Here is a 23,540-nt window from a genome sequence, read left to right as displayed (position 1 = left end):
GGGGCTTTCTTATGGTGGTAGAAAACAAACACCGGTGTTCTTAAATCTCCTACTAATTGCCTGCTCCTTAGAAGAGGTGAGAGCTGCATTTACAGGCAGCAATCCTCTCCCCTGTCATCGCTTGTCCCCACAGAGTGATTGTTACACAGTACAACCTGCTGCCCTGAACTTGTAGGCGCCTTCAGTTCTGATTCTTATACCCTATGAAGAAGAGTTTGCTTGTTCATTGGGCCACTGGCAGCACCTTTAGGCTAGGCTGCTAGGGCTACACAATGACATCTTATTTTTGTAATGCTAGTCCATGGATTCTTATGCGACTGTCGTGTTGCATGTCCCGTGTCAGTGTGACACAATGCACTATCATCACAAAAAATGTTGCGTAACATAAATATTGCAGTGTAGTTGTACCCTTTAAGAACACTCCTTCCCAATAATGCCCAGTGTGAACAGGCCTTAAAGGCAATGTGTCCTCAGAAAATTCCCTATTGGCAAAGTGCAGGAGAGTTGGTCAAAGTGCATCCACACACCGTGTTAAAAGAAAAAAAAATCCACAGCGGGAACTGACCAGCAGTGCAGATTTTAAAGGGTTTTCCAGGATTTTTATACTGATAAACAATCCTGGACAGCTGTTTGAGAAGGCACCAGTACTCCTGTGAGTGCCGCGGCCTTCTCCGTGCTCACCAGGCACAGCGCTGTACATTGTATAGCGGCTGTGTTTGGTATCGCAACTCATGCCCATTTACTTCTATGGGGCTGAGCTGCGGCTAAGTCATGTGACTGAACGTGTCATCACTGCCCTGGGGAAAGCTGTGAGAAGGCCACGGCACTAATGTGAGTGCCACAGCCTTCTCGAACAGCTGATCAGCAGGACCCCCACCGATCAGATACTGATGCGTTGTCCTGAGGATAGGTCATCAGTATTAACATGTCAGAAGACCCCCTTTAAGTGCAGGTCTGTCAGCAGACTTGTACTTATAAAACTGTCTGACTTGTTGGATCTGTGTTGGTCCCATGTTCATATCTGACCACACTGCTGAGAAAAAGGATGTTCAGCTTTTACAGGGCGAGGTGTGATGACTTTTTCACTGCCTGGTCCTGTCAGAGCCTCTAGGTGTAACAGTAACGCCCCTGTTGCTCCTAGGGGCTCATTTGCATATAATAAAACATCACTTCTCAGCAAGGCGGGCACATATGTACATGGGACCAGCACAGATGCCTTCATCTGCCAAGTGCCCATGTAACAGGTCAGCCAGCTTCATGGGTACAAATCTGCTGACAGATGCCCTTTAAAGGGGTATTCCACCAAATTAAAGGCTTGTACGGAGATCCTATACTTTCAGACTAGCGTTTTTACTGGATCTGGCAGGGATCAGAAAAAAAAGCTTCAGTTACTGATAATACAACCATCTGCATCCATTATGAACGGATCCGTTTGTATTATCTTTAACATAGCCAAGACGGATCCGTCATGAACTCCATTGAAAGTCAATGGGGGACAGATCAGTTTTCTATTGTCAGATTGTGTCAGAGAAAACGGATCCGTCCCGGTTGACTTGCATTGTGGGTCTTGCCATGGCTGAAGGCAAACCGCAACATGCTGTGGTTTGCTCTCCGGTATGAGAACGGAATGGAATGCATTCGGTTCAGTTACGTTTTGTCCCTGTTGACAATGAATGGGGACAAAAGGGAAGCATTTTTTTTTATTTTTTTTTTCAGGTATTGAGACCCTATGATGGATTTCAATACCGGAAAGTAGCATAAACTCACTGATGCCCTCCTGCGGCTGTTCCCACAGTATTGGGGTCCCTGCTGCCCTCCACTTCCCGCTCCTGTCCCAACATGGATGGGAATGGCACTCTGCCAGACACCGGCTGCAGTGATTGGCTGTACTTTAAGACTCCACATGGATCCGCAGTGTTCACCTGGCTTCTATGTGCTTCCCCTGCGGACACTGGATTGGCAAAGCTTTCCTTTTCATCTCAAAAGGGAGAGCGAGATGCATCTCCGACACTCGAGATTCTTGAGCTGTCACTTCTGCCATTGTCAGGCATTAGGAGAAAGCAGCCTGTCAGCGGGAGTGTTCCTTCATATATCTTCTACATGAGTCGTAAACCATGATTATCAGCGCCGTTATCTTATTCTAGCCACTGTCTGATATACAGCTGATATTGAACACTACCGCCAGTACTTTCATGCTGTGTGTGTAATATATATATATATATATATATATATATATATATATATATATATATATATATATTTATTACACACACCTACTGATGGAGATGATCCGCATATACCGAATTTCATATTCATTTTTTGTTGGCCCAACATCCCTGTTAAAGTAAAAGGGCAAAGCGCCTGTGAAGTCTACACTTCAGTTTCTTCTCCTTAAGGCCTCATACACACACACACACAATTTGCGGTCCCCAATTCACAGGCACCATCTGTGCAGTATCCGCAGACGGATCCAGACTAGGGATGACTGAACTTTTGGTTTTAAGTTCGGCATACAAGGTTCGAGTTATCTAAGAATTCCGTTATGGATTCCGCTACCCTGGACCATAAGTTTTGCCTTGAATGGGTCCGTGAACCGTCCGCACTGCCAAAAAAAAAAATAGAACATGTTCTATTTATTTTTTGTGGTGTGGAGGCACCGAGAGAAACCGCTTAGAAGCACTCAAGTGAATGGGTCTGCATCCGTGATACGGTGCGCGCACGGCCAGACAACGGATGTGTGCGTGAGGTCTAATTGAAATACATGAACAGCACAACTGTTGGTATGTTTAAGGGTACAGCCACACAATCGGGTTTCTGGATGAAGTTTTGAAAGCCATAATTGGAGAGAAAGTATTAAGAACACATACTACTTAAACCCAACCCCTGCAGTGCTCCTAGTATATGTAATGGCCCTCATTGTGCCCCCAGTATACTGCCAACAGAAAACCCCATAATTTTAACATGGTGTAACCGTTAGAAACTGTCCTATTGATTTCAGTGTGGTCTGATCGGCTGTGAAAATAGCCAGAAATAGGACTCTGCATGCAAATTATGCTGGGAGAGAAGGATTTGGCTAAATATATTTTTTTTTTCATTTGATCCACTTGTTCTCCCGGCAGATAAGTTGACTTGAGCTTGTATACAGGTCCTTCTAAAAAAAAATTGGCATATTGTGATAAAGTTCATTATTTTCTGTAATGTACTGATAAACATTAGACTTTCATATATTTTAGATTCATTACACACCAACTGAAGTAGTTCAAGCCTTTTATTGTTTTAATATTGAGGATTTTGGCATACAGCTCATGAAAACCCAAATTTCCTATCTCAAAAAATTAGCATATTTCATCCGACCAATAAAAGAAAAGTGTTTTTAATACAAAAAAAGTCAACCTTCAAATAATGATGTTCAGTTATGCACTCAATACTTGGTCGGGAATCCTTTTGCAGAAATGACTGCTTCAATGCGGCGTGGCATGGAGGCATCAGCCTGTGGCACTGCTGAGGTGTTATGGAGGCCCAGGATGCTTCGATAGCGGCCTTAAGCTCATCCAGAGTGTTGGGGTCTTGCGTCTCTCAACTATCTAATCCCAATATCCCACAGATTCTCTATGGGGTTCAGGTCAGGAGAGTTGGCAGGCCAATTGAGCACAGTAATACCATGGTCAGTAAACCATTTACCAGTGGTTTTGGCACTGTGAGCAGGTGCCAGGCCGTGCTGAAAAATGAAATCTTCATCTCCATAAAGCTTTTCAGCAGATGGAAGCATGAAGTGCTCCAAAATCTCCTGATGGCTAGCTGCATTGACCCTGCCCTTGATAAAACACAGTGGACCAACACCAGCAGCTGACATGGCACCCCAGACCATCACTGACTGTGGGTACTTGACACTGGACTTCAGGCACTTTGGCATTTCCCTCTTCCCAGTCTTCCTCCAGACCTGTCCTATTTTTTTGACGGACAACGGTTCACGGACCCATTCAAGTCAATGGGTCCGTGAAAGAACACGGATGCACACAAGATTGGCATCTGTGATCCGTGGCCGTAGGTTACTTTCATACAGACGGATCCGAAGATCTGTCTGCATAAAAGCTTTTTCAGAGCTGAGTTTTCACTTCGTGAAAACTCAGATCCAACAGTATATTCTAACAGAGGCGTTCCCATAGTGATGGGGACGCTTCTAGTTAGAATATACAACGAACTGTGTACATGGCAGCACCCGATCTCTTACAGGGGGCTGTGATCCGTACAATTAACCCCTCAGGTGCTGCATCTGAAGGGGTTAATTGTGCTTATTATAGCCCCCTGTAAGAGATCCGGGGCTGCCAGGCAGCAGGGGGCAGACCCCCCCCCCCCCTTCCTCCCTCTATTGTATTAATACGTTGGTGGCACAGTGTGCGGCCTCCCCCGCCCCCCCCCCTCTATTGCATTAATAACATTGGTGGCAGTGTGCGGCCTCCCTCCTCCTCCTCCTCCTCCTCCTCCTCCTCCTCCTCCTCCTCCTCCTCCTCCTCCTCCTTCTTTCCCCCATCATTGGTGGCAGCGGAGTTCCGATCGGAGTCCCAGTTTAATCGCTGGGGCTCTGATCGGTAACCATGGCAACCAGGACGCTACTGCAGTCCTGGTTGCCATGGTTACTTAGCAATAGTAGAAGCATCATACTTACCTGCTGGCTGCTGCGATGTCTGTCTGGCCGGGAGCTCCTCCTACTGGTAAGCGACAGCAATGCGCCGCACAGACCTGTCACTTACCAGTAGGAGGAGCTCCCGGCTGGACACAGACATCGCAGCAGCCAGCAGGTAAGTATGATGCTTCTACTATGGCAACCAGGACTGCTGTAGCGCCATGGTTACCGATCGGAGCCCCAGCAATTAAACTGGGACTCCGATCGGAACTCCGCTGCCACCAATGATTGGGGGGGGTGGGGAGAGAGGAGGCCGCACACTGTCACCAATGTTATTAATGCAATAGAGGGAGGGAGGGGAGGCCGCACACTGCCACCAATGTTATTAAAGCAATAGAGGGAGGTAGGGGGCCAGGGGAGGCCGCACACTGGCCACCAATGATATTCAAACTGGGGGGGGTCTGCTGCCTGGCAGCCCTTGATCTCTTACAGGGGGCTATGATACACACAATTAACTCCAGGTGCGGCACCTGAGGGGTTAATTGTGCTGATCACAGCAGCAGGGGGCAGTCATGTACACAGTTTGTAGTATATTCTAACTAGAAGCGTCCCCTTCACCATGGGAACGCCTCTGTGTTAGAATATACTGTCGGATATGAGTTTTCACGATGTAACTCACATCTGACAGTATATTCCAACATGGAGGCGTTCCCATTGTGATGGGGACGCTTCAAGTTAAAATATACCATCGGATTGAAGAAAACTCAGATCCGGTGGTATAAAAGAGACTCCAGACTTTACATCGAAAGTCAATGGGGACGGATCCGTTTGCAATTGCACCATATTGTGTCAACGTCAAACGGATCCGTCCCCATTGACTTGCATTGTAATTCAGGACGGCTCCGTTTGGCTCCGCACGGCCAGGCAGACACCAAAATGACTTTTTTTCCATGTCCATGGATCCTCCGAAAATCAAGGAAGACCCACGGATGAAAAAACGGTCACGGACCTATGGACCCGTTTTTGTGTACCCTTAAAAAAACGGTCGTGTGCATGAGGCCTAAGGGATTGTCCAGGATATTTATATGGGCCAGTTCGCACAATGGATTTTGGCATGGTTTTACACGTGTTTTCCATGCCAAAAAACTCTTCTACAAAGCCTCCCATTCAAACATCGTTCTGTCTTGTAGCAGAATCCATGCTGATTCTCCCATTGAAATGAATGGGAAGCTGGAAAAAAAACACGAAAACCAGTGCAGATTCCACTCAGATTTGTTTTCAGTGCATTTTCAAAATCAGTCATGTGAAAATCCCCCTGTTAATGATCTATCCTTAGGATAGGCTTCAATATTTGAAAGGCTGGATCCAACCCCTGTCATTCAGCCGTTCCCTATTAGTTGGCTACTACTGGGCTCCTGCTATTCACTTCAGTGGGAGCTGCGCTGCATTTACCAGCTGCATCCACTACACAACGGTCAGAGCTACACTGATCGGCGATGGTGCGAGGTGTTGGACCCCGTTGCTCAGGTTTCGATGGCTTGGGGCTTATTCCCACGACTGTATGGTCGCCGTACCTGTGCTGCGGACTGCAAATAGCGGTGGGCAGTGCACGGGTACCGGTTGTGTGAACTCCATGCTGCGGTGCGGACCCATTGACTTGAGTGATCCTTGCCTCCGCTCCGAAAAAGATGGGATATGTTGGCCATATTTTGTGGATCGTGGGCCCATTCAAGTCAAATGTCTCGATCCGCAACATACAGTTCACACTGTCGGTGCCTGTGTATTGCGGACCCACTGTTTGCAGCTGCACAACACGGGCACCGCACCCATATGGTCGTGTGAATGGGCCCTTATTCTCAAAATAAACCATCAGTATCTTGAAAAGCCTTTTAAAGCGAGCCTGTCATCAACTTTTTGTTGATCTCACTGAGGGCAGCATAAATTAGTGACAGCAATGCTTTCTGATGTCAGCGGTGTGTCACTGATGAGATAAATGTAAGTGGTTGCTGAGAACTGGAATCATAATCATTGCAGCCCAGGCCTTGAGAAGAGTCAGATCTACCTGAGAAGAGACATGGTTATTCATCATCTCCTGCTCTCTCACCACCTGCTGATGATTGGCAGATCTCTCCTAGAGAGAAAGGGAGAAAACTAGGTAGGAGACTGTCAGTCATCAGCAGGTGGGCAGGAGAGCAGGAATAAATAAATGACCATGACTCTTCTCAGGTGGCAAGGCTAGGCTGCAATGGTTGTGATGTTGGTTCTCGGTAACCACTCCCTTTTAGATCATGAGTGACACACCGCTGAAATTAGCATTTCTGTCACTGATTTATGCTGCCCTCAGTGAGATCAGCATAAAGTTGATGACAGGTTCCCTTTAAGATTTTTCTTTTTTTTCTTGCAGATATTGCTGGTCCTGACTTTAATGGTATTTTCTTTTACTTCCCCAGACTGAATTTGCCCCGGAATATCTATGAGATGACTTGTGTGTGAGGTCTGCATTCTTGGTCCAGGCTAACCAGTTACCCATCCCTGCTCATTTTGACAACACCCATTTACTTTTCTTTTTTTTTTTTTTTTTAACTCCATTTTTTAAATGAAATACATTGGCTAAGCTTGATCATTATTTGCCTGCTTCATCGCTCAGGTTCATGTGTTAATATTCTGTCAAGCAGACACCTTGAATTTTCACTTTTACCTCATCATATCTAAGTGATTAATGGGGAGCGACTGTGTCTCTTTAGTTTTGAAAGCCGTTGAGGGCGAAGAGCATTTTGGAGGGCTCTTCCCAGAGTGCAGGCGAGTGTCACCTTATTATTTGGACTAAAGACAGTCTTAGAGGTCACCACAATGCCACCTGTTTCTGAACACCGAGATGATGGTGCTGCCACGAACATTGTCCATTCTGCTTTGGCGAGCCAGCACAACTTGGATGTAGATAACAGTCCTCTCATGGTGAACCCAAATTTTTTGGAGCCAGATGAAACTGAGGCAGTGGTCATAGGTTCCCGTGCAAATACCAAAGGTGTGCAAGAAGAGGATGCCTTATTGGAGAATGGTAGCCAGAGCACAGAGAGTGAAGATCCAAATATTGAGCCTTCGTGTGAGGCTGTGGTGCCACTGAAAGAAACTTCTTTTTCCATTGGCCTCCAAGTTCTGTTTCCTTTTTTATTGGCGGGATTTGGGATGGTGGCTGCAGGGATGGTTCTCGACATAGTGCAGGTAAGATGTTACGCAGTATGATACCTGTAGAGGAGAAAGCTGGCGAGTGTTCTGATATCTATCATGTCGTTGAAGTCTATTTCTGCCTTCTCATCTTCGTCCTCATTAGGACACCAAGTTTAGAATTGTGTATTGTAACTTTTTATGTTTGTATGGTGCCCGAGGAGCTGAAAAGAATTATGGTCAATTATAGTGTTATGTCAGTCTTTGCATGAAGACCTATGTGGAATGCTTGAGCAGAACTTAAAGTAACAGAAACAGGCTAGAAGCCTTTGAAGGCCTCATGCACACGGCCGTGGCCGTATTGCGGCCCACAAACGGCGGGTTGGCAATCCATGGCTGCAGGCCATGTGCATCACGGATGCGGAACAGTCGGAGTGCTTCTGTGGTGTTTCTTTCCGTTGTTCCGCACCGCAAATAAAGATGACATGTCAGACCATGGACCCATTCAAGTTGAATGGGTCCGGTCCACTGCACGGATGTTGCCCGTGCATTGGGGACCGCAATTGCTCATTTGGAGTCAGGTCTCTGACTTTTTCCATCCCCTCCCAGCTTGAACATCAGATCCAAGCCTGCTTGAAGCCCTTCTGGAAGACCCCCGCCCTAGGACACAGCATCATTGCTGACATTACGTCTACAGGGCAGGGTCCAGGATAATGAGCAGAACACTGTCCTGAGAGCCAAGGTCACTAATGATGTTGTGTCAATAGGGTAGAGCCTTACAAGCCTTTCCATGCCTCAGATGTTGATATGAAGTCATGGGGAGAAGGAATTAACACAGTGGAAACTGCGATGCAGTGCAGGGAAAATGGGGCATTGCACATATGCAATCGCTATTTGTAAATGATAACGTGTTGTTTCCTGTCAATTGATACTAAAAATTGCAAAACTAGAATACCCCTTTAAATGGGTTGCCAGTACACTTAAAAGTTTTGAAATGCTCCGCAGCCAATCGCAGTCTTCAGCGGTCTAATTCGGGGATTGGCTGTAGCAGTGATTTTCTGTATACCTACATTTCGCTGCTGCCACCAGAAGCGGCAAGAGCAAGCGGGGAGTATTAGATAATTTAACTTGTCCCAGATTTTTAATTATCCTGGACAACCGTTTTAAAATAGTTGGCAATTTTGCTCTTGTGTGACTAGGCTCCTTTTTAATATGTTAATATCTAAAACTGTGCCCAGCTAAAGAATTATAGTTGTTACTGTTGGCTGTCACATATTTAGCAGCTTAACATTCTTGGTTTATTAATCCCATTAAAAGGTGCAGCAGTTACTTCCTGCTGGTTTAATTTACGTGTGTTTAAGCCCTTGTTCCTACTTCCGTATTTCACGGATGTGTGCTGTCTGCATTTTCTATGGACCTATTAATATAAATTTCTCTGTTCACTTATCACACAGTAAAAAAATAAATAAAATAAAAATCATGAATACGTTAAAGACCGACTTTGGTCTGTGATGTGGATCAAACGTGCCCATTGAAGTCTAAGGGTCAGTAAAAATGATTCTTTCACAGAAGACAGATAGGAAATGCTTGAAATTTAACTTTCAGCTGAGCAACTCCTGTGGATTACGGATGACACACTGAGGGTAAAAATGGACTTGCGGATTAGATAAGGGTGCTTTTTTCACATATATAATGCTGACACGGAAATGTGAATGAGGTCTAAGATGGTAAGCAAGGTCTTGAAATGAACAGTCAATGTCAATTCCAGTTTGTTTGCTTAAAGGGGTTTTCTAGGAGTGGAAAACTGTTGCCCTATCATAAATCATCAATATCTGATCAGTGGAGGACCGACTCCTTGCACCCCGGAGAGCATCACATCCTCTTTCTAGGTTAGCGACGTCGCGTTCATTGGTCACAGCCTTTGTCTAGCTCAGTCCCATAGAGGTGAGTGGGTCTGGGCTGCAATACCAAGCACAGCCAGAATACAATGTTTGATGCTGTGCTTGGTAAGCTGTGAGGAGGCTGCAGAACTTGGAACACTGCGGCCTCTTCAAACAGTTGAGTGACGGGAGTTGGACCCTGCTACCAATTAGGGCCTCAGTTTTGTACTTCTAAAAACCCCTTAAGGACCCCCCCACCCCCCCACCCCCCCCCCCCCCCCCCCCCCCCCCAAGTAAAAAACAAACAAACGTCCTTTTCCCAAAATAAAGTTAAAAAAAATTTGTCAAAAGTAGGGAAAGCATATTGGGTATCGCAGTGTCTGGCTCTATAAAAATATCACATGACCTAATCCCTCAGGTGAAAAATAAAATAAAAACGGTGCTAAAAAAACTTTTGGCACCTTACATCACTAAAAGTGCAACACCAAGCGATCAAAAGGCATATGCTCCCCTCCCCCCCCCCCCCAAAAATAGTACCAATCTAATGGTCGCCTCATCCCGCAAAAATGAGCCCCTACCTAAGACAGTCACCCCAAAAAAAAAACTATGGCTCTCAGACTATTGAGACACTAAAACATTATTTTCTAAAATGCTTTTATTGTGTTAAATGTAAAAAAGTAGACATATTGGGTATTGCCACGTCCATAACGACTGCCTCTATAAAATTATCACATGACCTAACCCCTCAGATGAACACCGTAAAAAACTGTCAAAGCCATTGTTTTGTCACCTTACATCACAAAGTGTAATACCAAGCGATCATAAGTCATACGCACCCCAAAATAGTACCACTAAAACCGTTCTCATACTGAAAAAAGAGCCCCTACATAAGGCAGTCGCCGAAAAAAATAAAATAAATACGGCTTTCAGAATGTGGAGACACTAAACTTTTTTGAAAAAGTAGTCCTATTTGTAAATAATAACAAAAAATAAACTCTGCCAAAACGGCTATTTCTTGTTATTTTGCCTCACAAAAAGTGTAATATAGAGCAACCAAAAATCATATGTACCCTAAAATAGAACAAACAAAACTGCCACCTTATCCCGTAGTTTCCAAAATGGGGTCACATTTTTGGAGTATCTAGGGATGCATCGGGGGGGTTTAAATGTGACATGGCAGCTTAAAATTATCCCAGTGAAATCTGCCTTCCAAAAACCATATGGCGTTCCTTTCCTTCTGCGCCCTGCCGTGTGCCCATACAGCAGTTTACCACCACATATGGGGTGTTTCTGTAAACTACAGAATCGGGGCAATAAATAAATATTGAGTTTTGTTTGGCTGTTAATCCTTGCTTTGTTACTGGAAAAAATTGATTCAAACTGAAAATCTGACAGTGAAATTCTGAAATGTCATCTCCATTTTCCATAAATTCTTGTGGAACACCTAAAGGGTTAACAAAGGTTGTAAAATCAGTTTTGAATACCTTGAGGGGTTTAGTTTCTAAAATGGGGTTATTTTTTGGGTGGTTTCTATTATGTAAGCCCCACAAAGTGACTTCAGACCTCAACTGGTCCTTTTAAAGGGGTTTTTGGGAGAGAAAAAAATTGAAAAATTTCAAGATTTGCTTCTAAGCCTTCTAATGTGCCCAAAAATAAAATGGCCTAAAATGATCCAAACATGAACAGGACATAAGGGGAATGTAAAGTAATGACTATTTTTGGAGGTATTACTATCTATTTTAAAAGTAGAGAAATTGAAATTTGCAAAAAAAAAAATGTTTCAAATTTTTGGGTAAATTTGCTAATTTTTCATGAATAAAAATGAAATTTTTTGACTCCATTTTACCACGGTCATAAAGTACAATATGTGACGAGAAAATCTTAGAATTTCCTGGATAAGTAAAAGCGTTTTTTAAGTTGTGGTCGTGGCAACCAGGGGAGCGTCCCTGCCCTACCAAACTACCCTGTCCCTCAGCGGTTAGAGTTGTGCCGCAACCGCGCCGTAGTGGGGACGCCTGAAAGAGGGCAAAAGACACACTGGTTAGCAGGAATAATTTATTAGGGATCGACCGATTATCGGATTTACCGATATCGGCCGATATTCAGGATTTTGAACACTATCGGTATCGGCATCTATTTTGCCGATATTCCGATAGTGTATGGGGAACACAGATCGCGCTGCTGACAGCGCTCTCCGTGTTCCCCTTAGCAGCACAAGGGAGAAGGAGCAGTGTCTCCTCCCCCTGTGCTGCTGCTGCCAATGAGAGGACAGGGGACAGGAGGAGGGGAGGAGCTATGGCCACTGCTCCACCAATGAAGCTTAATCTATCATTCATTCATATACAGGAGGCGGGAGCTGCAGGATCACATAGCCGGCTCCCGGCCTCTATGAGCTGTAGCTGCGATCTGCGGTAGTTAACTCCTCAGGTGCCGCGGATCGCAGCTACTGCTCATAGAGGTCGGGAGCCGGCTATGTGATCCTGCAGCCAGCTCCCGCCTCCTGTATATGAAATTGAGCTTCATTGGTGGCGCAGTGCGCCCCCCCAAGCCCCCCAGTATCAGACATTGGTGGCGCAGTGCGCCCCCCAAGCCCCCCCCCCCCAGTATTAAGCATTGGTGGCGCAGTGCGCCCCCCCTCCCCCCCAGTATTAAGCAGTGGTGGCGCATAGGGCCCCCCACCCCAGTCGCAGTGCGCCCCTCCACAGGATCCCCTCTCCCTTGCTCCTCCGATCCACAGCAGCAGGGACAGTGTGAGCTCCTATTCACCCTGCACCCTGATGGATCTCTATCAGGGTGAATAGGACAAGGGTTCTAGTCCCTAAGGGGGCTAAAAGTTAGTTAAAAAAAAAAAAGTTACTAAAAAAATAATAACACCAAAATATAAATGAAAAAGAAAGATTTTAAAAAAAAAATACACATTAACAATAAACATTAATTTTCAGCAGATTTGTGGGAATTTTTTATTTTTTTTTCAAAAATGAAAATTCCCAGAATATCGGTATAAATTATCGGCTATCGGCCTGAAAGTTCACAAATTATCGGTATCGGCCCTAAAAAATCAATATCGGTCGATCCCTATAATTTATTACAACAAACTCACAAAACCAAACTTTGAAAAGCCATAGACATCTCAGTACTGGGATGAGGTACATATCGGCTAAAACACGCGGAGCGCCAACGCCCTAACTTCTGGATGACATGTGCTGGCACCTGATTCTTAGAGGCCGCGGACGCGGCACCTATACGAAATGAGTGTCCTGAGATTGCGGCTGGATCACCGCCCAGACTGGCCACTAAGGAGCGTACATGGGACACGAACTGATGCGTAGTGAGTGGCATCACTCCGAATGGCAGTAAAGGACTATCCGGCCCGTGCCCAGATAACGCTGACTGCAACTGACGGAGGACTGCAACGGGGCACCACTGATGAGCCGTGGGGAAAAAAGACACCGGAACTGGGGGACCTGTCTGCGAGGTTTTGGACGTCCTGAGTAGTAGCACGTAACCCTCGGTGCACTGAACCAACTGGCTGACCGTGAGAAACCTGTCACTACCAGGAGAACAGGTGAACTCCCCCGGTCTTAAGAAACCATAGAAGGCTAAATAAATAGCGGACTTGAGCACCAGGCTAGGCAAGGCCCCGAAAGGGCTCCTTTCCAGGACGTCGGACAAGTTGCAGAAAAGGAGCCCGGTGACAGCTTGTCTGCGCACTTGGCCTCCAGATCCACATCTGCCCAGACCCCTCAATGCAGCTTTGACGGCATGTATGGAGAAAACCGAAGCCCGTTCGGGATGACTGACCGAAAGGAAATGCTGCACCCCCGACAAGTATGTCTTTACTGTGGTAAGGGATAGCCTAAGCTCTGCGTGGCAGTAGCCAATGAAAGTAAGGATGTACTCCACGAAACTGGACTCCCCCTGAGGACACTCCTGCTGAAACCTACAAAACACCCTCCACCCGGTGTTATATGCCCTGGTCGTGTTTGCTGACAGGGACTTGGCTATTAAGGCATGGGCCGTCTCTAGGTGTCTGGTCACATTAGTACTAATGACTCGTGGGGAGGGATGGCAGCACCCACGACATCTGCCTCTGGCATGACCTGAAAGAAAAGGGAGAAATTAGCCCTAGATAAGGCGTCAGCAGCCACGTTTTGTGAGCCTGGTACATGCGTGCTACAGACACGGAAATGATAATGAAGGGAGAGTTGAACTAAACGTCTCAAGAGACACATGACATGCAAGGATTTAGACAACCCACTATTCAAAACGTCAACCACCGCGGCGTTATCAGTAACAAACAAGACAGAGCGGTTGACCCAGTTACTGCCCCACACGTGGGCGGCTACCACGATGGGGTACAGTTCGAACAGCGCTGAGGTATGTGGGAACCCTGGGATCTGTCTGACCTCAGCCGGCCATTCGTCTGCGACCCAGTGGGTGCCAAAAATAGCAGAAAACCCTGAACTAGCAGCCGCATCAGAAAACACTACCGGGGATTGGCTGGTCAACTCAGGGATAAACAAAGGCACCCCATTCCATTGGCAGAGAAAGTGGTCCCACATGTGAAGGTCTGCCAAGGCCTGACTGTCCAGACGCACTGGGCTGTCCTGTTCCAGAGCCGTGGCGAGAAGCACCAGCAACCGGGAGATGAAAGACCTGCCCTGCGGGATAATGCGCATGGCGAAATTCAACATGCCCAGTAGCGACTGTAAGTCCGCCTTGGTGACCACCGTCGTGACTGAGAACCTGTGGATGACTTCCCTAGCCAACTTGTCTGACGGCAACCTGGCTAACATGCCCTGCGAGTCAAGCTCAATGCCCAGGAAGGTGATGACTGTGGACGGGCCTTCGACTTTCTTGGGGGAGACTGGTACACCTAGCTGAGAGAAACACCTTAGTAACTTCCCCAAGCCTAGGGGAGCTGCCCCTGGCCTTTCAATCAGCAGGAAGTCATCGAGATAATGGATGACGAACTCGCAACGGACTTTTTGTTCTAATATCCAATGAAGGGCCTGAGCCAGCTGATCAAAGAGCCAGGGGCTGCTCTTGGAACCGAAGGTGAGCTTGGTGGAGAAATAATATTGGTCTTTCCACTTAATGCCGTGCCACTGCCAGAGCGCTGGCATAATGGGCAGTAACTTAAAGGCGTCCGAAATATCAGCCTTGGACAACATAGCTCCGGGCCCTAACTGTAAGATAATGGCGATGGCCTGATCGATGGAAGAATACCTCATGCCCACTTCCTCAGAAGGGATGAGGGAGTTAAGACTAGGGACGTGGGAACCATGTGGGGCTGATAGGTCAATGATGAGTCTCTCCTTCTTACTGAATTTGCCCGTGACTACCCCCACAGGACTGACTCTCCATCGCTGAAAGGGGGGCACCTTGAAAGGACCAATCAAGAAACCCTTAACCAGCTCGGACTCGATTAGTTTGTCAACAGACTCTGGGTACCTGTCGGCAGACTGGAGATTCCTGCACTCATACGTGTACTCAGGTGTGGTGATCAACCCCGTATGAAAGCCCTTGCAGAATCCAGCAACTAGAAACTGCACGAACCCTGGATTATGATGTCCCTGCAAAAGCTCTAATAAACAATCGGTATTGACCACGCTCATGTAGGCTTTAACTGATTTTAATGAGCATGCAGCTCTGGGGTGGGCCCTAAAGCAATTGGTACAGATATGAAGAAGACGGCATTGACCAAAATTACAAGACCCGAAATTAAAATTATTACAAATCTGGGACCTACCCAACTGCACGATGGGCCGGCCTAACTTGTCGACTGAGCTGGGAGGTCTGAACACATCGAGAGGCCCAGCCGACGAGCCGGAAGGGAAAGACTGAGCACTGCTGGCTGATTTGTGGCACCACTCGGTAGAGTGGAAGATGGACTGACAGGCCGAACAGGAGGGAGCTTTAAGACCTGCGAAATGCCGGCAAAATAATTCAGTATCCAAGTTGGACCAATCTGTGACATAACCAAACTGAGTAAAAGCCGCTGCTGCTTTGGCCGAAAAGGAACAATGGTAGTCATAAAACGAAACCCCTCCATACTTATGACCCAACTCCGTCACACGAAAAAGGTAAAGATCAAGCTCCTCCCTCCTATCCGGCCTAGCCGAACATATAACATCTCTGAAAAGGCTAAAAGCCATTACAAATTCGGGAATGGTTAACTTGCGGTTAAGCCTGTGGTCGCGGCCTCGCAGTACCACCGAGACTTCCCCGCAAGCTATAACCTTGTTATCGGACATATCCCTGGAAGCTATCAGTAAAGATGCAAGGTTAACATCCCTACCCTCTAGGATGTCTTTCCTGACGTTGGTCGGGACAAAATGAGAGGGCGCCACACTGGGAACAGCCAGGGCAGTACGGGTTTCCCCTAGGGCAGAGGTAGTGGCTACCGGAACATCAGGGGGGGAGCAGGAACGACCGAGTCGCGAGACTCCACTGACTCCAACCTTGCTTGTAAGGAAGTTACAGCTGCCGTAAGGCCGTTCAGCATGACATGTAGCTGCTCAAGCGATGTTTGCACCGTGGACATGGGGAGTACGTCTTGACTGGAGGCCACAGAGTCTTTCCATAACCGATATAATTCCGCCTTCCTGGCGGCAGCCGGGAAGGGGACACCCTTCTTAGTTAGTTCCGACATGAGTCTAGGGATAGTCCAAGCTCTCAGACGGTAAACTGCCCCCTTCAGACACTCCTGCCACATTCTCATCCACGGACGCCTCGACAATGTCCGATGCGTGCGACATCACAGCTGTGGAAACAGTAACGTAAGTGACCAGCGACACTGGATGACCGCCAGCACCAGTGACCAGCCCGGCCGTGTATCAAGGTGACCTGCCCCCGTGAGCTCCGCACAATAACACCAGAAGGACCGTGAGGAAGTGGACCGTAACCGACACCCGTAAGTACCATGCAGAGAAAACATGATATACTTACCGGCTTGGAAAACTACAGAAAGACCACCGAGGGGAGTTAGAAAATAATGAAACCTGAACGTGAGACAGAGCATGAGACACGACCCTGCTAGTATGGCCTATGCGCCCCCTACCCCCGTCTGTACCCCTACTACCTTACCGACAGGCCACAACCTCAGGACGTAAGTTAGACCGACTATGACCTAGAAGCAAAACGATAAGCATCAACTCTGGACGCGCATGCAAAGCAGAACAACCAAGCGAAAAGTAAGACATGAAGACATGGTAGTGAACCTAGAGAGCAGCCAGTAGGAGGAGGCCAGCCGACGGCTAACGCCCGTACCCCCTGGCCGAACTTAATGTAAACACGGATCCCTGCCTATCTAAGCGGCACGGCGGCCCGTGCCAGACTTTAAAGCGGGTGAGGGGCGGGACCACCGCGCCACCCACGCCCCCCCAACGATGACTACGTGGGGAGCGCGAAACTCCCAGGCATCGAGGGACGGCGCGGGGGAACACTCTCCGCTCGGTGGCCTCCACCCCACACGAACGCCATTCGTGAGCCACGTGGGGAGCACGCGCTACTCCCTGATAGAGAGCCCGGTGCGGGGGGGGGGCCCTTCGATCTCCATGGCCGACCCACCTGCCGGCCGGGCGCATCCATCACGTGGGGAGCAGCGCTGCACCCTGGCATGGACCGGTAAGGGGGGTAGCCCAGCTAACGCGGGCCCCGCCCCCACCAGTCGGTGAAATGTTGCCACGTGGGGGGCCGCACCGTTCCCTGGCAGAGCGCCCAGTGCGGGGGAGCCCCCCAAGCCTGAGGGACTGACCTTCCGCCGGCTGGGCACCCTACCACGTGGGGACACGGCGCAAACCCCCTGACATAGCCGGGCAGGGGCAGGCACTAGACATCAAAGCCCCGCCCCCCCGCCGGGAAATAGCGTGCCACGAGGGGGGCAGCACTGCACCCAGGCAGAGCGCCCAGAGCGGGGGACCCCCATAGCCTAAGGGGCTGGCCCTCCGCCGGCTGGGCGCTCCACCACGTGGGGACCCAGCGCAACCCCCTGACACAAGCCGGGCGGGGGGAGGCCCGAAACATCCTGACTCTGCCCCCCGCCGGACGAACTAGCGTGCCACGTGGGAGGCCGCCCTGCTCCCAGCAGAACGCACAGTGCGGGGGAGCCCCCCCCCCCCTTCGCCTGAGGGGCTGTCCCGCCGCCGGCTGTGCGCACTGCAGTGAGGGGAGTCAGCGCGGCCTCCTGACATATAGCCGGAGCGGAGAGCTCCCCGCTGCCAGCGAACTCACCGGCACCACGAGGGGGGGGGAGGAGAACAGCTGTCCTAACGGCCATGCACTGTCCGGAGCACGGGGTCCCCACTCACCAAGGGGCCGACCGTGCTTACCGGACCCGAATGTTGCTTACCGTCGCCTGCAGGATCGTTGCCAGGTACGTGCTCAAACGCTGAACGACGTACAAGGTGGGAGGGGCGCAAGCCGTTGAAGTAGGCAGGCCAGCCCCTCCCACAAATCCAGGCCAATGAATCGGCCTTTCACTTATCACCACAAAGTGACACATGCAGATGTGCTTCTAAATCCCCAGTAGAGCAGTGCATTAAGCTTGTCAGTCAAGTACTTACATAAATCAAGCTGGATAAATCTTATATGCTGTAAGGGTTACAGTAGTAGTCAAAGTAGCCTCTCCTCCACCCCCTTTTCAAGTGTACTTGGAATTGTCATCTGTGGAGGTCAGTTAACCATACTGTGCCTAAAATTTTACAGTGGTTGTTCCATGTTGTATAGAGACATTGGGCCAGATTTATCATTAGCTCAAGTCAGAATAATGGAGTGAAAAAGTCGCAAAAAATGCGCAAACGCTAAAACTGCTCACAAATTTGCGAATTTTTTTCTGCTCTGCACTATGCTCGCCAGTTTTCTGAACGTGGGTGTGTTTTCTTATGTAAATGAATCTCTAGACAGATTTACTATTGGGACTATTTAAAAAGTCGCTAAAAAATGAGCAATTTCACTCCAGTGAGGACCATGCTCATCTTATGAGACTTTTTAATAGAACATGCGACTTTTTCGTAAAGATGTGCGACTTTTGTAAAGCTGCTTACTAACAGATAAACTGCTACCGTCAAACCACATTTATTACAGTCTTAAAGGGCCGATCATAAATCTGACTTTAGCCATATGTGAAAGTGGCGTGAGCTGTCAGTCATGATAAATATGGCCCGTTGTATCTGTGGGAATATGATGGTGTACACAAGTGACGTTAATTTTATCTTTTGACAGTGGCACCTATCCAAGGGTTGGATAAAGTAGCCAGAAACCGTTCTTGGAGTTGAGGTGTTGGATTCAGAAAACATAAGCCAGTATAAGTAGCTGAGCAACTTTTGACAAGAGACAGATTGTGATGGCTAGGCAACTCTAACACGTCTGGTCTTGTGGGGTATTCCAGTATGTAGTGGTTAGTACCTACTAAAACTAGTCCAAGGAAGTATGACTGGTAAATAGGTGACATTGGACAGCTCAGTGGTTAGCACTGGTGTCTTGCAGTTCTGGGGTCCTAGGTTCGAATCCAACCTGGGACAACATCTCCATGAAGTTTGTATGTTCTCAGTGTTTGCGTAGGTTTTCTCCCACACTCCAAAGACATACTGATGGGGAACAATGGGGCTTTGTGATTGTGAGCCCCATTTGGCACAGTTGGATACTAATGTCTGTAAAGCACTATGGAATATAGTAGCGCTATATAAGTGCATAAAATAAATAACTAGTTATGGGTAGTTGAGGATCGTTGATGTGCATGAGGCTTGAAGGCTAGTCTGTCAGCTTTAATCCTACTGTTGAAAAGAAAATGTTGGCCATGATAGAAAGTCGTCAGAACATATAGAATCACCATGTGTAGCTGCAGACCGGTCACTGCCCATGCTAACCCCTGTCTACCGCTAAAAGCACCTACATTGGGCATGTGAGGAGCAGAACTAGAGTATGGAGCAATGGAAGGTGACCTGGTCTTTAAAAATAGCCTCCAAATTCTCCAGATCTCCTTGGTCTGATCAGTATCCATGGGATGTGCTAGAAGAACAAGCCCGATCTATGGAGACACATGTTGTCCAGGATTTAAAAATGTGTATGGTTTCTTTTAAAAACATCATTGACGTGTGTTTGCAGCTCTGCTGTATTGACATGAATAGGGCTGCAATAACACACAAGGTGTGGTGCTCTGAGATTTTCATTAGCACCACAGTGGATGTGTAGAAAAAATCTGTAGCAGAAATTTACCCAAAGTGAGGATTTTAAATCTGACACTTGTTAGTTTATGCGGAGCACCTACCCTTTGCAGAGTGTAGATATTACACATTGATGAGCACACAGATATTGCATTTTTTTACAGTCCGTTACAGTAGGTTTACATCTGTTAGGGCATTGTGGTAGTATGTAACGATAGAGGAGCATGCTACCTCTGTTACCGAATTCGGCATAGCCAGGATCTGGTGGTGTCCGGCTCTTCTGGATATGGTAGTCTACTCTTTTGCAGGAACTGACTAGCAGAATGCCCTAACGGAGGTGTAAACCTGATAATCCGGCATGAGACAACAGTGGGTGCTGCCATGTGCACATATGTTAATGTTGGTGTCTGCACCTTGTGCCAAGGAGGTGTGTATAAGGGGAGAGGTTTAGGACTGCGTTTACGTAGGGGAGGGGGGGGGGGTGTCCAGTGGGACGTGGGGTGATTATCTGACGGTGCTCCAGGGTATGCTGGATTATCAGAATTTTTATGTACATGGTTTGTGATTGACTCCATTACATAAACTACTGATCAGATTACCCTTCCAGCACTGTCCATTAGACCACACTATTCTTAAGTTTCTCTTCACCTGTGATTTTATTTTATTTTTTAATTCAGGGTTCAACCCTAAATTAGGTATGGAAATTGTTATCCTGCAACAGGTTTGATATTAGAATATAATAAAGAAATGACTTTTGAATGTGTCTGTCTATGAATGCTGTGCTGTGTATCTTACTTGCTAATACCGGCTGAGCTTTATTGGCAACAGCTTTGCATTTTAATCCGGGGATGAGATGATCGTGATCTGTGCCTTCCAGGAGCTCCCCTCCACCCATGGGTGAAATAAGACTCTTCCTGCTCTACTAAATGACGGGGACAGTTGGCTCCGTGTCCTTTTCAGAAACATGTGCTGCCTAAACATGGAGGGGAATATTCATCCTCGTGGTGTGTCCTTTCTACACTTGTATCATCCTGCACGTGAGTGCTGTACTGTAGGCAACTGAAAAATGTTGTGTAGGTGAGGCAGGCTTGTGTTTTTTCTTTTTGCCGTCTTGGGTCTTGTTAAGGGAAATGTGTCACCAACTTTTTTTTTTCTTTTTTTTTTCTGCCAGTTAAAACCAGATGGTAACATCCTCTTATCATTCGATTTGCTGAACATGATTATGGGGGTGGCAATCTTGCCTGAGCAGTTCTTAACAGCATTAAGAAAATTGCGGCAGCCCCATGGGCCATAGACGCAATGGACAGGAGGGGGCCCTATTGACTACTGTGGGAGAGTTTTCTAGGCATGCTTTGTGACCTGTGCAGAGGTCACTGTACAAGGAAGTAATAGAAGTAATAGATACAAATTTGACAATTGCCTATTGGGGATCCTGTCTGATCTATACACAGAGGTGATATTTCCTTATCTTTACAGGCAGGATTAGAAAGGCAAGTAAGCAGGTAACTGCAGTAAAGTGATCTGTACAAAGTGGTGCCTATTGGGCTTAGGAGCCGGTGCGAAAACGGCAAAATTTTATGGTTTTTGTTTAAATATAGATATTGACCGGAAAATGAATAACGTCAAAAATGCTTTCAAAATGTTAAACATGACCTAAATAGGTTATTTTCTGATGATGCATTCCCTTTTTAAATGAGTTTGACATCATTAGGTTTTTAGCCTTTGGCTTTAAAAAGAACCCGTAACCATGAAATGCAGTGCAAACTGCCAGCAGCATGTTGTAGAGAAGCGGCTGAGCAGATTGTGCAATTTTGTGGGAAAAGATTCTGCAAAATTTGTAACTTGCACATTTTAATCTCTGCTCTCTGACTTCATTGAACACTGGGTCCGTCTTGTCATCAGTCTATGTATACATGCTTATGACGAGAATGCTATCGAGAAATCTCGAGGTGCTGCTTCTCAGGCAGCCATCGAAAATCCCATAGACTGCAATGGAATTCTATTGCAGTCTATGGTACAAGCGATCAGATGATCACTTGTACAAGTCCCCTAAAGTACAGTAAAAAAGTTTTTAAAATATAAAAAAATTCAAATTGCCCAGTTTTACACATAAAAATAAACATTGGTATTTTCGTGTCTGAAAATGCCAGAAACATTAAAATATAGTGTAATTATTTTTTTCCTCCCAAAATAAATGAATAAAAACTGGTTAAAAAGTGTTATGTAAAATAGTACCAGCAAAAGTACAGCTCGCCCTGCAAAAATAAAAATTAGCCCCCACACAACATGGTAAATATGGGAATGTGAACACTTAATAATTCATTATTCCATAATCGTACTTGCCCACAAAACACAGTGAACACCGTAAACACTAAGGGCTCTTTCACACCTGCGTTCTTTTCTTCCGGCATAGAGTTCCGTCGTCGGGGCTCTATGCCGGAAGAATCCTGATCAGCTTTATCCTAATGCATTCTGAATGGAGTGAAATCCGTTCAGGATGCATCAGGATGTCTTCAGTTCCGGACCGGAACGTTTTTTGGCCGGAGAAAATACCGCAGCATGCTGCGCTTTTTGCTCCGGCCAAAAATCCTGAAGACTTGCCGCAAGGCCGAATCCGGAATTAATGCCCATTGAAAGGCATTAATCCGGATCCGGCCTTAAGCTAAACGTCGTTTCGGCGCACTGCCGGATCCGATGTTTAGCTTTTTCTGAATAGGGTCCCGGCAGCCATGGTAAAGTGTAGTGGGGAGCGGGGGAGCAGTATACTTACCGTCCGTGCGGCTCCCGGGGCGCTTCAGAGTGACGTCAGGGCGCCCCAGGCGCATGGATGATGTGATCGCATGGCACGTCATCCATGTGTATGGGGCGCTCTGATGTCATTCTGGAGCGCCCCGGGAGCCACATGGACTGTAAGTATACCGCTCCCCCGCTCCTACTATGGCAACCAGGACTTTAATAGCGTCCTGGCTGCCATAGTAACACTGAAAGCATTTTGAAGACGGATCCGTCTTTAAATGCTTTCAGTTCACTTGCGTTTTTCCGGATCCGGCGTGTAATTCCGGCATATGGAGTACACGCCGGATCTGGACAACGCAAGTGTGAAAGAGGCCTTAACCAAAAAAAAATAATTTAAAAAATTATGGCTAAGGCTACTTTCACACTTGCGTTCAGAGCGGATCCGTCTGGGGTCTGCACAGACAGATCCGCTCCTATAATGCAGACCATGGGATCCGTTCAGAATGGATCCGTCTGCATTATAGTTTAGAAAAAATTCTAAGTGTGAAAGTTGCTCAGACAGATCCGTCCAGACTTTACATTAAAAGTCAATGGGGGACGTATCTGTTTTAAAATTGAGCCATATTGTGTCAACTGCAAACGGATCCGCCCCCCATTGACTTACATTGTAAGTCTAGACGGATCCGTTTGCCTCCGCACGGCCAGGCGGACACCCGAACGCTGCAAGCAGTGTTCAGGTGTCCGCCTGCTGAGCGGAGCGGAAGACAAACTGTGCCAGACTGATGCATTCTGAGCGGATCCGCATCCTCTCAGAATGCATTAGGGCAGTACGGATGCATTCGGGGCCGCTTGTGAGAGCCTTCAAACGGAACTCTCAAGCGGAGCCCCGAACGCTAGTGTGAAAGTAGCCTAAACTCTGTATTTATGAAGCATCTGCACGATTTGTATGATATGAATGTCAAAAAATTA

The 23,540-nt window shown here is 47.2% G+C and overlaps 1 protein-coding gene across 1 annotated transcript in view; it reads left to right on the top strand.

Moving 5' to 3' along the window:
- Positions 1–23,540, top strand: part of LOC122931643 (solute carrier family 41 member 1-like) — a 54,672-nt gene that overhangs the window by 575 nt on the left and 30,557 nt on the right. Inside the window, exon 2 of the mRNA XM_044285719.1 lies at positions 7,075–7,846. Within this exon, the coding sequence (XP_044141654.1) occupies positions 7,475–7,846 (372 nt within the window). The 5' untranslated portion in view covers positions 7,075–7,474. The remainder of the gene's footprint in view (positions 1–7,074; positions 7,847–23,540) is intronic.

Source organism: Bufo gargarizans, chromosome 3 (assembly GCF_014858855.1).
Source record: "Bufo gargarizans isolate SCDJY-AF-19 chromosome 3, ASM1485885v1, whole genome shotgun sequence".
Taxonomy (NCBI): Eukaryota; Metazoa; Chordata; class Amphibia; order Anura; family Bufonidae; genus Bufo; species Bufo gargarizans.
The sequence above is the reverse complement of the archived record's forward strand: the minus strand, read 5'-3'. Positions and strand labels throughout refer to the sequence as shown.